Source organism: Aquarana catesbeiana, linkage group LG08, assembly GCF_042186555.1.
Source record: "Aquarana catesbeiana isolate 2022-GZ linkage group LG08, ASM4218655v1, whole genome shotgun sequence".
NCBI lineage: Eukaryota > Metazoa > Chordata > Amphibia > Anura > Ranidae > Aquarana > Aquarana catesbeiana.
Window position 1 is genome coordinate 303,902,830 of NC_133331.1, and position 17,693 is coordinate 303,920,522.

General features: G+C 43.1%; 1 protein-coding gene across 1 annotated transcript; it reads left to right on the forward strand.

Annotated features, from left to right (window-relative positions):
- The first annotated feature begins 2,168 nt into the window (after nt 1-2,168).
- Nucleotides 2,169-11,954, forward strand: LOC141105138 (uncharacterized). Its single transcript, XM_073595016.1, has 7 exons — nt 2,169-2,295; nt 4,276-4,509; nt 4,625-4,678; nt 8,309-8,447; nt 8,682-8,779; nt 8,870-9,011; nt 10,214-11,954. Exons 2-7 carry the CDS (start codon nt 4,420-4,422, stop codon nt 11,197-11,199), a joined length of 1,509 nt encoding a protein of 502 aa, XP_073451117.1. The 5' UTR covers nt 2,169-2,295; nt 4,276-4,419; the 3' UTR covers nt 11,200-11,954.
- Nucleotides 11,955-17,693: the final 5,739 nt, after the last annotated feature.

The following is a 17,693-nucleotide window of genomic DNA, read 5'->3' on the forward strand; positions in this document are numbered from 1 at the left end:
ACCTCACCAGCACCCATCAGTGCCACCTCATCAGTTCCACCTCATCAGCACCCATCAGTGCTGCCTATCAGGGCCGCCCATCCATGCCTCCTCATCAGTTCCACCTCATCTGCACCCATCAGTTCCACCTCATCAGCGCCCATCAGTGCTGCCTCATCAGTGTCCATCAGTGAAGGAGACAAATTACCTATTTACAAAATTTTCTGACAGAAACTAAGTAAAACTTTTTTTTTTTTCCAACATTTTCGGTCTTTTTTCATTTTTTTTTTTTTAGCAAAAAATAAAAAACCCAGCAGTGATTAAATACCACCAAAAGAAATCTCTATTTGTGGGGGAAAAAAATGATAAAAATGTCATCTGGGTACAGTGTTACATGACCGCGCAATTGTCATTCAAAGTATGACCGCTGAAAGCTGAAAATTGGCCTGGGCAGAAATGAGGTGAAAGTGTTAAGCAGCACTGTGGACCAAAGCCCAGAGGCTGTAGGTCATCTGTATAGATCAGAGGTCTCCAAACTTCCTAGACAAAGGGCCAGTTTATTTTCCTCCAGACTTTAGGAGTGTCCAGTGGGAGTAAACAATGCCCCATCATTGGTGTCAATGGAAGGGGTTCTTCCCCATCGCTGGTGTCAGCAGGAGGAATTGTGCCCTTTTGTTGGTGTCAGTAGAAGGAATAGTGCCCCATCAGTGGAGTCAGTGGGAGCAATGGTGCCCCATCGTTGGAGTCAGTGGGAGCAATGGTGCCCCATCGTTGGCGTCAGTGGGAGCAATGGTGCCCCATCGTTGGCGTCAGTGGGAGCAATGGTGCCCCATCGTTGGAGTCAGTGGGAGGAATAGTGCCCCATCGTTGGTGTCAGTGGGAGGAATAGTGCCCCATCATTGGTGTCAGTGGGAGGAATAGTGCCCCATCATTGGTGTCAGTGGGAGAAATGGTGACCCATCATTGGTGTCAGTGGAAGGAATTATGCCCCATCGTTGGTGTCAATGGATAGAACAGTACCCCAAGCGTCGGATAAAGACAAGCAAAAGGCCCTCGGGTCACATTTTGGAGACCGCTGATAGACCAATCACAACAAGAACAAAACAGAAAAAAAAATTACTAAAAGAAGGGAGGAGAAAAAGAGAAGCAGTAGGATAGTAGTGGGATGGTAGGGAATGGTCCACCCATTGCAGTCAGATTTTTGTAATCCTCATAATCTTATCTGTTATGGTAGCCCCGATTTTGTTGTCCATCTTGGTCAGCGTAATACTAGTTTTAGTTTTTGGGATACCAGGGATGTTGGACTTCCAGGCTTTTGCAACTGTCTAGAGAAGGTGGTGACCGGCAGTAGTAGCTTGAACTGGGCCTATGTGAGATATTCAGCAGGGCTATCTGTGGGGTCAGTGTCAGTAGTAATGAAGAAGAGCATGGATAGAGTCGAAAACACTTCCAACCAAACTCCTTTAGCAATTGGACAAGACCACCATGAATGGAAGTGAGTGCCCAGTGCTCCTCACCCCGGAAAGCTTACAGCATAGTCATGTGGGACATATGTAGAAATTCTGCCAGGGACCAAATACCAACATGTGAGAACCTTATAATTCCTTTCCGGTGCTACAACGTTTATTGAGGAGGATTATCACAATCCAAATCTCATGCCAATCGTCTGTATGTATAGTGACTCCGAGATCTACTGCCCATTGGTTTTGTTTATTTAGGGGGGGTGCGGAGAGGGCCTTATTGATAGGATTGGAGGTAGGTTTGTAGGACGTAAGGGATAACCGTGAGATGAATCCTACAGCTGGTTGGGTCTTGGCTACATACATGTTGGTACAACTACATGGACATTTGGTCTAAGGCCACACTAGACCTGATGTATGTGGTATGAAAGAGTTTTTTTTTTGTAGGCCCTGAAAAATAAAAGGTACACAGGGAGAGAGACGACCCGGGCGGCTTTAGACTCCCATACGGCAAGTGATGTTTTCTCTTTTTCGATGTAACCAAAGGATATTGTAAATCAGTAGTTGGTTGCACTCAGCCGATAACAGGCTCAACCAATGGAGAGTCTCTTGGGTCGAGGGATATTTCGTCAGTTGGGTAAACCTAAGCCTACATTTAGTTTAGGGGCCATTAGGGTAGCCTTTGAGCTCCAGGTTTTTAAAAACAACATAGGGTGCAATATTTCTATTACCCACAAGATGGCAGTCAGACTTATTGGTAGTGGCAAGGACAGGAAGTGATGTCAGGTACGGACAGGAAGTGAGGTGGTCGGGAGGAAGTAGAGAGGAGACATTGGTGGAACTGGCAGGAGAGGAGGTAATAAGATATTTTATATTTACACCCAGTAATCCCCCGTCATGTCCGTCCTCTTCCTCCATAGTCACTGTGATGGTATGTGCACACTTATCCAACTGTCCATCCAGAGCCTCTGGTTTATAGACCAGATATATCCTAAATATAGAACCATTTATCCAACTGTCCATCCAGAGCCTCTGGTTTATAGACCGGATACATCCTAAATATAGAACCATTTATCCAACTGTCCATCCAGAGCCTCTGGTTTATAGACCAGATACATCCTAAATATAGAACCATTTATCCAACTGTCCATCCAGAGCCTCTGGTTTATAGACCAGATATATCCTAAATATAGAGCCATTTATCCAACTGTCCATCCAGAACATCTGATTTATAGACCAGATATATCCTAAATATAGAACCATTTATCCAACTGTCCATCCAGAGCCTCTGGTTTATAGACCAGATATATCCTAAATATAGAACCATTTATCCAACTGTCCATCCAGAACATCTGATTTATAGACCAGATATATCCTAAATATAGAACCATTTATCCAACTGTCCATCCAGAGCCTCTGGTTTATAGACCAGATACATCCTAAATATAGAACCATTTATCCAACTGTCCATCCAGAACCTCTGGTTTATAGACCAGATATATCCTAAATATAGAGCCATTTATCCAACTGTCCATCCAGAACATCTGATTTATAGACCAGATATATCCTAAATATAGAACCATTTATCCAACTGTCCATCCAGAGCCTCTGGTTTATAGACCAGATATATCCTAAATATAGAACCATTTATCCAACTGTCCATCCAGAACATCTGATTTATAGACCAGATATATCCTAAATATAGAACCATTTATCCAACTGTCCATCCAGAGCCTCTGGTTTATAGACCAGATACATCCTAAATATAGAACCATTTATCCAACTGTCCATCCAGAGCCTCTGGTTTATAGACCAGATATATCCTAAATATAGAGCCATGTATCCAACTCTCCATCCAGAGCCTCTGGTTTATAGACCAGATACATCCTAAATATAGAACCATTTATCCAACTGTCCATCCACAGCCTCTGGTTTATAGACCAGATACATCGTAAATATAGAACCATTTATTCAACTGTCCATCCAGAACCTCTGGTTTATAGAACGGATACATCACACAGTGACAGAACAGTGTACACACCAAACAAAAAAATACAAAAAAGTGACAAACATGGGGTTAAAATAAATAGGAAAGTGGGCAGAAGGAAGTGGGAGAAGTGAAAGAGTGACCTAAAAGGTAATCTCTGGTTTGCTTTCAGATCATTGAAAGAAGAGGCCTGTAATAGAGTATAACAAAAGGTCCAAGAGAGACCAATGAGAACTATGGAGGAGCACTTGTAGAGACATTCTTCAAACCTGTATAGTGAAAATAATTATCAGTTTATTATCCATCTACAGAGAGGAGTGTCCTGTTTACATCACATGACCACATCAATGAGGATGGGGAAAGACCAAAGATAAGTGACTGAGAAGATCCTAGACCTCACCCTGGGGATCCTCTACCTGCTGACCGGAGAGGTGAGGAGGATTCTGGGAGGTCACATGACATCACTCTTGTCTCTATTAATAAAACACAGACCTGACCGGAGAGGTGAGGAGGATTCTGGGAGGTCACATGACATCACTCTTATCTCTATTAATAAAACACAGACCTGACCGGAGAGGTGAGGGGGATTCTGGGAGGTCACATGACATCACTCTTATCTCTATTAATAAAACACAGACCTGACTGGAGAGGTGAGGAGGATTCTGGGAGGTCACATGACATCACTCTTATCTCTATTAATAAAACACAGACCTGACCGGAGAGGTGAGGAGGATTCTGGGAGGTCACATGACATCACTCTTATCTCTATTAATAAAACACAGACCTGACCGGAGAGGTGAGGAGGATTCTGGGAAGTCTGTAGTGATAAATTTCTCTCTTTATAAACAGGATTATAAAGTAGTGAGGAAAACATCTGCTGATCTATTAACACCCAACAGCTGCCAACGTGGGGAGTCGCCCACCACAGTGTCTCCACCTCACTGCCTGACACCAAAGGGTAAAGAGAAGAAAATTCTAAAGGTCATCAAGAAGATGATGGAGCTGCTGACAGGAGAGGTGAGCGGTGCCAGGAATTCTGGGTCATTATCCAGTAACAGACAAGGGATCCCTCACCATGATCAGGTAGGTGGGACTGATGATGAAGACCTAAAATGTATTCAAAACTATAACATGTAATTCTTCTATATAATCTCTTGTTTATTTCTTCCAAATATACTTTATCATCTTTGGGGTTTAGGATGAGGAACAGAAAGACATCAAAGATGAGGAAAAAGAGGAAGAAGAAGAGACGGTGAGTGGAGATGTTTAGGATGAGTACCATACCATAATAAATTTTTCTTGGAGATCATTGAGGGACACAGGAACAGTAGGAACCATAAATAACTGGGCTATGGAGCTGACTTTAGAAGTTATGGATGCTGCCAAAACAAAACACAGTAAAGCAGAACTAAACTCATCGATTTAAGATGGAAGCTTCCTTGGCTCTAATGGATAGGAGGGTTTAGTTCCGCTTTAGCTTGAAGCTCCAAAACGCTGGAGGAGAAAAAAAAAATCAATTATTCTCTATGGAGATGGTTCTCCAAGTCGCCTGAAGCCAAAGGCCTGAAGCTCAAAAAAGTTCTAGAGCTTTTTTTGTAGCTCAAATTGAGCAGATTTGCAAGTTTTTGGCGTGGTTTTATTCCCAGAGAAATGAAGGGAAATGCAGAATTTGCGTGTTTTTTGCGCGCATTTGTTGCTTTTTGTCGCCCGTTTGCACGATTTTCTGCTCAAATGTCAAAATCTGTAATAATACATAAATAAATAATAATTAACCCCTAACCTTAAAAAAAAAAAATGTATTATTGTTATTAATATACTAATAAAATAATAAACACCCAAACAAAAGAAAAATATTATTAATAATAACTTTTTTTATTTTATTTTTTTTTATTTTGTGTTAGGATGTTTATTTTTTTATTATTATTTTATTTTTTTAAGTATTAGGAGTTGATTATTTATTTATTATTACATAGTATTTTTTAATGATTATTTATTTGTGAATTTATTTTACATTTATTTATTTATTTATTTATTATTAGTAGTATTAACATCCTAACCCTAACAAAAAAATAAATAACCCTAATCCTAATTCTAGCCCAACCCCGAATCCTAACCCTAACCTTACCCTAAGGGCCCTTACACACTGCTCTGCAGCAAAATGCTGTGTTTCATATCTGTTTCCTGTGCGTTTCTGGTGCATTTTTGGGTTGCCTGCTGCTGTAAAAAAAAAAAATGGACATGTGACTCAAAAATGCACCAAAAAGCAAATCGCAGTGCATTTTTGCCATGATTTACATTCATTTCAATGGGAAGCTGTGACTTTTCATGGGATTTAAGGGGAAAATTTTTTTTTGCGTTTTTAAAACGTAAAAACGCCAGAAAAACATATCGGTGTGAAAGAGGCCTAACAAAAAAAGAAATAAAAATAATGCATAATAATAATAAAAAAAAAGAAATAAAAGCTAATGGAAAAGCTAATGATGCAACAGATGATAGTTTTGTCTATTGGATAATATAAAAAAAAAAACCCTAAAGCTTAAAAACGCTGTATAAAAATGAGTATACAAACGTACCAAAATCAAGCATAGAAACAGAAAAAAACCTTCAAAGACGCTCAGGTGTGAACGCAGCCCATTGCATAACCATGCCTCCAACTGTCATGCCTCAGTTTAGTAAGCAAGTAACCGTTACGGATTAGAAGGTCGGGACCTGTGTCCTCTAGTAGACAATAAGAAAATAAATGTAAGGGAAGTACAAAGTACAAAAAATGGTATTTTCTTTATTATTATTATTATTATTATACAGGATTTATATAGAGCCAACAGTTTATGCAGTGCTTTACAATATAAAAAGGAGACAATACAGTTATAATACCATAAAATACAAGAGGATTAAAGTGGTGTTCCGGCCGAAATGATACTTTTTAAATAAAAATATCCCTATAATACACAAGCTTATTGTATTCTAGTAAAGTTAGTCTGTAAATTAAGGTCTGTTTTGTTAGTTTATAGCAGTAGTTTGTTATTTTATAAACTTCCAGCAGGCCGTGGCCATTTTAAGTGTGGGCATCTGAAGCCAGACTGTATTTCTTCCTGGATCTCATCCTTGCAGATCTCGCACATGCTCAGTGCAGCACAAGCAGTGTAATAGGTTTCAGGTCAGGTTTCCATAGCAACGGCAGTGTCAGAGGAAGTTGCCGCCCCTTCCCAGAAGGCATTGCAAACAGGAAATGATGCGATGGGCCATGGCCAGGGAGGAGGAAGTGAAAAATGAATACAGCAGATATACAGTAAGTGCTGAGAAAAAAAATTTAAAAATATCCACTTCGTTTACAGTGCACAGTTTAGTGAGGAAGGCTGAAGAGTTGTAAAAGTGGGTGGAACTCCACTTTAAGAGGGCCCTGCTCAGAAGAGCTTACAATCTAATAGGGTGGGGCAGGTGGTACAAAAGGTTGTAACTGTGGGGAATGAGCTGATGGAAGTGGTAGGAGATTAGTTGGAGACGTGATAGGCTTCCCTGAAGAGATGAGTTTTCAGGGATCGCCTGAAGGTAGCAAGAGTAGGGGATAGCCAGACCGGTGGAGGTAGCGAGTTCCAGAGGATGGGAGAGGCTCTGGAGAAATCCTGGAGATGAGCATGAGAGGAGGAGATAAGAGAGAGCTTGAGAGTAGGAGGTCTTGAGAAGAGCAGAGAGGATAATTTGGGTGATATTTGGAGACAAGATTGGTGATGTAGCTCGGGGCAGAGTTGTGAATGGCTTTCTATGTTGTGGTTAGTATTTTGAATTTAATTCACTGGGTGATCGGGAACCAGTGTAGGGATTGGCGGAGAGGGTTGGCAGACACTGAATGGAGACCAGTGTAGGGATTGGCGGAGAGGGTTGGTAGACACTGAGCGGTTGGTAAGGTGGATAAGTCTGGCAGCAGCATTCATGATAGACTGAAGAGGGGAGGAGCCTATGGAGAGGCAGGCCAATGAGATTGGAGTTGCAGTAGTCAAGGCGAGGGATAACGAGGGAGTGAATGAGGAGCTTGGTGGTTTCATTTGTTAAAAAGGGACGAATTTTAGAGATGTTACGGAGGTGAATTCTACAAACTTTTGACAATGATTGGACTTGAGGCTGAAATGACAAGTCCGAGTCTAGGATTACATCGAGTACCCTGGCGTAAGGGGAGGGACTAATAGTTGCATTGTTGATTTTGATGGAAAGGTCATGGAGGGGGGCACTTTATGGTCCTTTATGATCCATGGAGAGACATAGGAACAGTGGAAATCATAAACAACTACCCACAGAAAAGGTTTGGGTCAAGGTCCTTCAAGCAGAAGGTGCCGTTAAATGTGCAGAGACTGACAAACAGTCAGAAGCTTAGAAGACCCGGCCAATGGTGTTGGGGTCAGGTAAAGAAGCTATAGAAGGAAGAGAAGAGGACAAAGTTATAATAAGAATAGGGGTCCAAGGATTGAAAGTACTGGACGTGATGTTAAGATATAAAAAGTATGGTGTGATATCACAGATATTCCCTTGGTTCAGTATTAGTATGGATATTTCATTAAAAAAGAAGTATGGCCATCAAAATCTGATGATAATCCGCCGCTCCAGATCCCAGTCACTTCTTTTCTGCCAACAGTGTAATGCACACATTTCTTCTTCTACTCCGTAAAGGCTGAGCCCACTGGTCTGCGACCCAGGAGAGTGCAATTTAGAACATGTAAGAACACGCTTGAGTGTGAATGGCCGTGTGACTCGCCACCATAGTGCCACGGGCATTCCGGAAATTAGATTGTCACACCTCGTATATAAATATATTTAAAGTTCTGAGATGATGTAATGTAATCTCACGCTTCTGTTTACAAATCCATTTTTATCAACATTGGGGGTTTAGGATGAAGAAATGATACACATCAAAGTTGAAGATCCAGAAGAAGAAGAAGATACCTTGGTGAGTGGAGATGAAGAGTCTATGGTGGAGGGGGAGAGGATGGAATGTAAACAGGAGGAATCTTCTCTACGTATGGGCACAAGTAAGTAAACACTAAATGCAGAAAAAGTTCACATTTTTACTTTAGTTTTAGGAGTTTAAAGTATAAATTTACATTGTTAAATGAGTTACATAGTTACATAGTGGGTGAGGTCGAAAAAAAGACACAAGTCCATCAAGTCCAACTTATGTTAAAAAAAAAGACAAATGTCTATCCAGTTTGCCTAAAAATTAGGAAACAGAAACTGTATTCAGTCACTGTGTGTGTTTCCTACAGATGGATCCAGTAATGGGAACCCACCAGAGAGATGTCCCCATCCTCTGTATTCCCGGGATTCCACACAGGAAGATCACACCATCCCTCATCATCATCAGGTAGGTGGGACTGAGCTATGAGAGGACGTTCTTCTATGTAACGTTGTTGTTTTCCATTTATAAATGTGTTCCATCATCTTTGGGTTTTAGGCTGAAGATCTGAAAGACCTCAAAGTTGAGATTAAAGAGGAAGAAGAAGAGACGTTGGTGAGTGGAGATCAGCAGTCGATGGAGGAGGGGGAGACGATTACAAAAAGTAAACAGAAGGAATCTTCTCTTTATATAGGCACAAGTAAGTAAAAACAATAATCCAGAGGAGGGCAGACAACATTTTGCACACTTTTCTTCAGGTTAAAAAAATTTCCTTCCTGATCCCAAAAGGCAATCAGATATCTCCTCAGATCAACATTCTACAAAGATTATTGCTACAAATATTAGAAGCACTTCCACTCAGGTAGAACGAGTTCCTGCAGAAGACTATTCCTCATTTTACAGCTGTTACTGTCCAATTATGTAAAGAGTATGCTGGCTTTGTTCAAGATAGAGCTCTTTACATCCTTTCACTACAGGAAATAATTAGAAACCTTAACTGTAGATAGCAAGATTGTCATTAATATACCTACCCCACTATTTAATGTTCTCAACAAATGAGGTGGAATTATAGTATGCCATATGGTATATGAAATCTCCAGTCCTCCCAAGAAGAATGTAATTCTTATATTTATCACACTACCCAATGTTCCCAATATAGTGTACACCATCTCCTTTCCTCAATATACCGTCTTATTGCCAACAAACGAGGTGGAGATACTTTACACCATATGAAAGGTCCATCTCCATTCTTCAATATAATGTCATGTTCCCAACAAATGAGGAGGAGATACTGTACACCATATGAAAGGTCCATCTCCATTCTTCAATATAATGTCATGTTCCCAACAAATGAGGAGGAGATACTGTACACCATATGAAAGGTCCATCTCCATTCCTCAATATAATGTCATGTTCCCAACAAATGAGGAGGAGATACTGTACACCATATGAAAGGTCCATCTCCATTCCTCAATATAATGTCATGTTCCCAACAAATGAGGAGGAGATACTGTACACCATATGAAAGGTCCATCTCCATTCCTCAATATAACGTCATGTTCCCAACAAATGAGGAGGAGATACTGTACACCATATGAAAGGTCCATCTCCATTCCTCAATATAATGTCATGTTCCCAACAAATGAGGAGGAGATACTGTACACCATATGAAAGGTCCATCTCCATTCCTCAATATAATGTCATGTTCCCAACAAATGAGGCGGAGATACTGTACAAAGTTGCATTTCATCCTTTATCGGGTTTGCATTCGTATTTTTATATCATAGTTGAACCCCTAAACAGTTTAGTGCTAGATCCGCACACATGATATTTGAATATAAGAAATGAAGAAAACTTCAACATGATAATAATAAAATTAAGTTAGAAATTGTTTTCCAACAGGTGGACACTATGTCGGGAATATCTCTGAGAGACGTCCTAGTTCATCTCCAGATTGTAATGCAAAATCCAGTGACAATGCACGACAGTTTCCAGGAGTAAAGGTCATTAATCAGAATCCACAGAGATCAAAGGGTCACTCTAATCCTCAGAAGTCGTCTGATAAATCACATTCCGTAACTCCAGATAGAAGTCTAAGATCTCGCAGTCTGGAGAAATCAACAGATCCATCCAAAGCCAAAAAATCTTCGTTAAGCCGAGAAGGAGTTGACGTAGGAGAGAGTTCATTGTCCTGTCCGGCACACGCAGACGAGCGTCCCTTTTCATGTTCGGAGTGCGGAAAAACTTTCACTACGAAAGGACACCTTCTTACGCACCAGAGAACTCACACGGGCGAGCGTCCGTTCCCATGTTCGGAGTGCGGGAAACGTTTCAGTCAGAAGGCAAGCCTTCTCGGTCATCTGAGGATCCACACGGGTGAGCGTCCGTATTCATGTTCGGAGTGCGGGAAGCGTTTTGCCCGGATAGAGGAGCTTCATAAACACCAGAAAGTTCACACGGGCGAGCGTCCCTATTCATGCTCGGAGTGCGGGAAAACTTTTAGTCAGAGAGAAGGACTCACTATTCACCAGAGAATTCACACAGGCCACCGGCCTTATTCCTGCACGGAGTGCGAGAAAAGTTTTGTTCTTAAGCAACACTTATTTATTCACCAGAGAATTCACACGGGTGTGCGCCCTTATTCGTGTTCAGAGTGCGGGAAAAGGTTCTCAATGAAACAACACTTTCTTATCCACCGGAGAGTTCACACCGGTGAGCGTCCTTATTCGTGCCCAGAATGTGGGAAAAGTTTCACGCAGACGTCACACCTTCTTAGACATCAGAGAATCCACACGGGGGAGCGTCCTTTTTCATGTTCAGTGTGTGGGAAAGGTTTCACTAATAAAAGGAATTTGCTTAGACACCAAAAAATATTTCACGCAGGGTAACGTCATTCACGTCCAGAATGAGGAAAGTGTTTTGTTCAGATAGAAAAAAACGTCATAAATATCGGAAAAATTGTGAGCATCCCTCTTCGTGTTCAGAGTGCGGGAAATGTTTCATTCGGCAAAGAGACTCTTTTTAAACACCAGAGAGTTCACTCAGGCTAACACCCTTTTCCATGTTCTGACTGTGGGAAACATTTCACTTGGAAAGAAATCTTTGTTGGACTCCAGGGCAGGAGAATACACTATATTAGAAGAAGCCCAGTGGGCGAAACATGTCGGGATTCTGTCATCATAACACCGCCTTGAAAATCAGAAACTACTGTACACTATATTTCTAAAAGTATTGGGACATCTGCCTTTACACACACATTAACTTCAATGGCATCCCAGTCTTAGTCTGTAGGGTTCAATATTGAGTTGGCCCACCCATGACCAGTAGCAAAAATTTATATCCCCTGAAGAAGCCCAGCGGGCAAAACATGTCAGGATTGTGTCATCATAACACCACCTTGAAAAACAGGAACTACTGTACACTATATTTCCAAAAGTATTGGGATGCCTGCCTTTACACACATTAACTTTAATGGCATCCCAGTCTTAGTACGTAGGGTTCAATATTGAGTTGGCCCACCCATGACCAGTAGCAAACAGTATATCCCCTGAAGAAGCCCAGCGGGCGAAACATGTTGGGATTCTGTCATCATAACACCGCCTTGAAAAACAGGAACTACTGTACACTATATTACCAAAAGGATTGGGACGCCTGCCTTTACATACACATTAAGACTGGGATGCCATTAAAGTTAATGTGTGTGTAAAGGCAGGTGTCCCATTACTTTTGGAAATATAGTGTACAGTAGTTCCTGTTATGATGACACAATCCCGACAGGGTTCAATATTGAGTTGGTCTACCTATGACCAATAGCAATCAATATATCCCCTGAAGAAGCCCAGCGGGCGAAACATGTCGGGATTCTGTCATCATAACACCGCCTTGAAAAACAGGAACTACTGTACACTATATTTCCAAAAGTATAGGGACACCTGCCTTTACACACACTTTAATGGCATCCCAGTCTTAGTCTGTAGGGTTCAGTATTGAGTTGGCCCACCCTTTGCAGCTATAACAGCTTCAACTCTTCTGGGGAGGCTGTCCACAAGGTTTAGGAGTGTGTCTATGTGTCTATGTTCAAGTTCCTCCACCCCAAACTCACTCATCCATGTCTTTATGAACCTTGCTTTGTGCACTGGTGCGCAGTCAAGTTGGAACAGGAAAGGCCCATCCCCAAACTGTTGCCACAAAGTTGTGAGCATAAAATTGTCCAAAATGTCTTGGTATGCTGACGCCTTAAGAGTTCCCTTCACTGGAACTAAGGGGCCAAGTCCAACCCCTGAAAAACAACCCCACACCATAATCCCCCCTCCACCAAATGATTTGGACCAGTGCACAAAGCAAGGTCCACAAAGACATGGATGAGCGAGTTTGGGGTGGAGGAACTTGACTAGCCTGCACAGATTCCTGACTTCAACCAAATAGAACACCTTTGGGATGAATTAGAGAGGAGACTGCGAGCCAGGCCTTCTCGTCTAACATCAGTGCCTGACTTCACAAATGCGCTTCTGGAAGAATGGTCAAACATTCCCATAGACACCCCCCTAAACCTTGTGGACAGCCTTCCCAGAAGAGTTGAAGCTGTAAGGTATATAGCTGCAAAGGGTGGGCCAACTCCATATTGAACCTTACGGACTAAGACCAATACTTTTGGTAATATAGTGTACAGTAGTTCCTGTTTTTCAAGGCAGTGTTATGATGACAGAATCTCGGCATGTTTCGCCCGCTGGGCTTCTTCAGAGGATATATCGTTTGCTACTGGTCATGGGTGGGCCAGCTCGATATTGAACCCTATGGACTAAGACCAATACTTTTGGTAATATAGTGTACAGTAGTTCCTGTTTTTCAAGGCGGTGTTATGATGACAGAATCTCGACATGTTTCGCCCGCTGGGCTTTTTCAGGGGATATATTGTTTGCTACTGGTCATGGGTGGGCCAGCTCAATATTGAACCCTATGGACTAAGACTGGGATGCCATTAAAGTGTAAAGGCAGGCTACCAATACTTTTGGTAATATAGTGTATTTTTTTATGGTCAGCGTGCGGGAAATGTTTTACACCTGAAGGAACATACATTAGAGAACACTTACCTAATGACTCTTTTGAAATATATACAGTGCCATTTAATTGGTGAATCTTTTCAGTACATAGGAAAGCTGTAGGATTAGGAAAATTCGTTTGTTAAAGAGTACATTGTGTCAAAAGTGACATTTCAGGTGGAAGTCCGCTGGGCTGGATCTCCTGTTGGCTTTTTCTCGTAGGCTTTGGTGGTGAGGTCTGCCTGCAGCCCTTTCTGTCTCTTTTCCTGCCAACACTCGGGTGTTCTCTCTACTTTTTTTTTTTTTTTGCATTCTTCATGATATGATTTTTTTTTTTTTTACTGATGATGTTACTAATCTCTGGAAAAGAACCAACGTTACCTGGAAATCACTTGAACAAGGTTGTGTTCCACAAAAATGCTTCCTGTTTCCACAATTATAAGAATTTATTAATTATTAACAACATATTGGTGCCGTAACCCGGATATCCTTGTCTTAAAGTTGTGTAAACCTTAGACACGAAATACAGCCCCTTGAAAAAGTATTCACACCCCTTGAAATTTTCCACATTTTGTCATGTTACAACCAAAAACATAAATGTATTTTATTGGGATTTTATGTGATGGACCAATACAAAGTGGCACATAATTGTGAAGCGGAAGGAAAATGATAAATGGTTTTCAAAATGCTTTACAAATAAATATGTGAAAAGTGTGGGGGGCATTTGTATGGCACCCCCCTGAGTCAATACTTTGTAGAACCGCCTTTCACTGCAATTACAGCTGCAAGTCTTTTTTGGGATGTCTCTACCAGCTTTGCACATCTAGAGAGGGACATTTTTGCCCATTCTTCTTATTTGCAAAATATCTCAAGCTCTGTCAGATGGGATGGAGAGCGTCTGTGAACAGCAATTTTCAAGTCTTGCCACAGATTCTCCATTGGATTTAGGTCTGGACTGTGACTGGGCCATTCTATAACACATGAATATGCTTTGATCTAAACCATTCCATTGTAGCTCTGGCTTTATGTTTCGGGTAGTTGTCCTCCTGGAAGGTGAACCTCCGCCCCAGTCTCAAGTCTTTTGCAGACTCTGACGGGTTTTCTTCTAAGATTGCCCTGTATTTGGTTCCATCCACCTTCCCATCAACTCTGACCTGTCCCTGTGGATGAAAAGCATCCCCACAACAGGATGCTGCCACCACCATGTTTCACGGTGGGGATGGTGTGTTCAGGGTGATGTGCAGTGTTAGTTTTCCGCCACACATAACGTTTTGCTTTTAGGCCAAAAAGAAAAATTTTGGTCTCATCTGACCAGAGCACCTTCTTCTACATGTTTGTTGTGTCCCCCACATGGCTTCTCGCCAACTACAAACAGGACTTCTTATGGCTTTCTTTCAATAATGTCTTTCTTCTTGTCACTCTTCCATAAAGGTCAGATTTGTGGAGAACACGAATAATAGTTGTCCTTTGGATAGATTCTCCCACCTGAGCTGTGGATCTCTGCAGCTCCTCCAGAGTTACCATGGACCTCTTGGCTGCGTCTCTGATTAATGTTCTTGCCTGGCCTGTCAGTTTAAGTGGACGGCCATGTCTTGGTAGGTTTGCAGTTGTGCCATACTCTTTCCATTTTCCGATGATGGATTGAACAGAGCTCCGTGAGATGTTTAAAGCTTGGGATATTTTTTTATAACCTAACCCTGCTTTAAACTTCTCCACAACTTTATCTCTGACCTGTCTGGCGAGTTCCTTGGCCTTCATGATGCTGTTTTTTCACTTAGGTTCTCTAACAAACCTCTGAGGGCTTCACAGAACAGCTGTATTTATACTGGGATTAAATTACACACAGGTGGACTCTATTTACTAATTAGATGGAGGGGAATGGGATCAATCCACTTGCGGTGGTGGGAGGGAAAGGGATCAGTGGTGGTGGTGAGGATAGGGATGACATCAGTGGCAGTGGTGGTGGGAATAGGGATGACATCAGTGGTGGGGATAGGGATGACATCAGTGGCGGAGGTGGTGGTGGGGATAGGGATGACATCAGTAGGAATGGTGAAAATAGGGACGACATCAGTGGTGGTGGTAAGGATAGGGATGACATCAGTGGCGGAGGTGGTGGTGGGGATAGGGATGACGCCAGTGGCAGAGGTGGTGGTGGGGATAGGGGTGACATCAGTGATGGAGGTGGTGGTGGTGGGGATAGGGGTGACATCAGTGGTGGAGGTTGTGGTGGGGATAGGGATGACGCCAGTGGCAGAGGTGGTGGTGGGGATAGGGGTGACATCAGTGATGGAGGTGGTGGTGGGGATAGAGATGACGCCAGTGGCAGAGGTGGTGGTGGGGATAGGGATGACGCCAGTGGCAGAGGTGGTAGTGGGGATAGGGGCGACATCAGTGGCAGAGGTGGTGGTGGGGATAGGGGCGACATCAGTGGCAGAGGTGGTGGTGGGGATAAGGATGACATCAGTGGCGGAGGTGGTGGTGGGGATAAGGATGACATCAGTGGCGGAGGTGGGGATAAGGATGACATCAGTGGCGGAGGTGGTGGTGGGGATAAGGATGACATCAGTGGCGGAGGTGGTGAGGATAGGGATGACATCAATGATGGAGGTGGTGGTGAGGATAGGGATGACATCAGTGATGGAGGTGGTGGTGAGGATAGGGATGACATCAGTGATGGAGGTGGTGGTGAGGATAGGGATGACATCAGTGATGGAGGTGGTGGTGAGGATAGGGATGACATCAGTGGCAGAGATGGGGATAAGGATGACATCAGTCCACTGCCACTGATGTGATCCCTATCCACACCACTGATGTCATCCCTATCCCCTTCATCACTGCTGCCTGAGGGGAGGGGATCAGTCAGAGGCAGCGGTGGTGATGGGATGGTGACACTGGCACTCACCTGCTCTCAGTGTCGGTCGATTCCCCTTCTGGTGCCTCCAGTGATGCCTCTCCTGATACAGGGTCTGCACGTAGGGCAGAGCGCTCCTCCCCCTTCACTCTACTGGCCATCAGCTGACTTACTGCTCCAGTCTGCTCCGCCTCCTGACATCATGTCATGCATCTGACTGCAGCAATATGCGGCGGCAGGTACTCAGCATCCCCCACCCCTGCGGGCGACCCTTCCCGGGCAAGCAGCAAGTGCGACTGCTGTGACCCTGGTAGTTCCACCACTGCCATCAACTATAAGTGAGTCTGGTTTATATCTATACTTGGCCATCTGGAACCATTACTGTGGATTATTATTATTATTTTGTACATGAACTTTAGTAATCTATTCAATAAATGGTGCTTTTGAACTGAACTTTATTCATCTATTATATCACTTGGTATAGCAATCTTGGAGGAACCCTACGGTTCCATTGAACGTGGTTGAGAAACCCTGATATAGAGAGTCATCCATCTGTGTTTTAGCAGTGAGAGAGAGAGTTCAAGAAGTTCCATTGCAAAGTGCAACTAACCCGCAGGAAAGGCACAGGTGCACTGCTCTGCACCCACAGTGCGGGTAAATCGCAGCACATCAGTGTGAAAGCAGCCTTATTGGGGGCTCAGGACAGTAAGGGCTTGTTTAAATTTGCAGTTTGGGGGGCAGTAAAACCTCATGATTAAGAGGTGTTTTTACCACACTATCCCCAACCACTGGTGTAGCATCAGGAGTCTCAATGGTGACCCCGCTTCATGCTCCATGGGGCCCGTGCGGACTCTTGGACAGGAGGATATACTAGGGTTGCCACCTGTCCAGGATTCCCCTAGACGTCCGGGTTTTTAATCGTGTCCAGGTTTCAGGCGGCCTGAAAGCCAGGCATATGATTCAGACCAGGCTGTGGCTCCCCAAGTAACCAAGATAGTCACACACAAATCTGTTTCCGTCTGGGAGCTGCGGGCAGCCATCAGGTTCGCCATCACTTGGGGAGGAGAGAGGGTTTGCTGTGGCACGCTATGCGCACCGCATTACTACTCTCCTTGGGGCACCCAAAGGTCTCCCAAGCTGCTAAAGTGTTCGGGGTTTGGCTTGAAGAAAAGGTGGCAACCCTAGGATATACATATTCCTGCATATACAGGAACCGATCCTCTCCATTTTCCTCCTGCGAACACGGAAATCCAGCTTCTCCTCCTCTTCCTCCCATCAGCATTTAGCAGCTACAGGAGGAAAATATTCATTATGCTATTCAAAATATAAAAAAATCCCATTTCTGAACCATTTCATTTCCTTGTGGCCCCCCATGACCAATTAACAAATCACTTAACTGGCCCTCGGTCTTCAAAAGGTTGAGCACCCCTGTGTGTTAAAGCATGAGCCAAAATCTGCCAAAGTGGGAACAAAATTAGCAGATATCTAC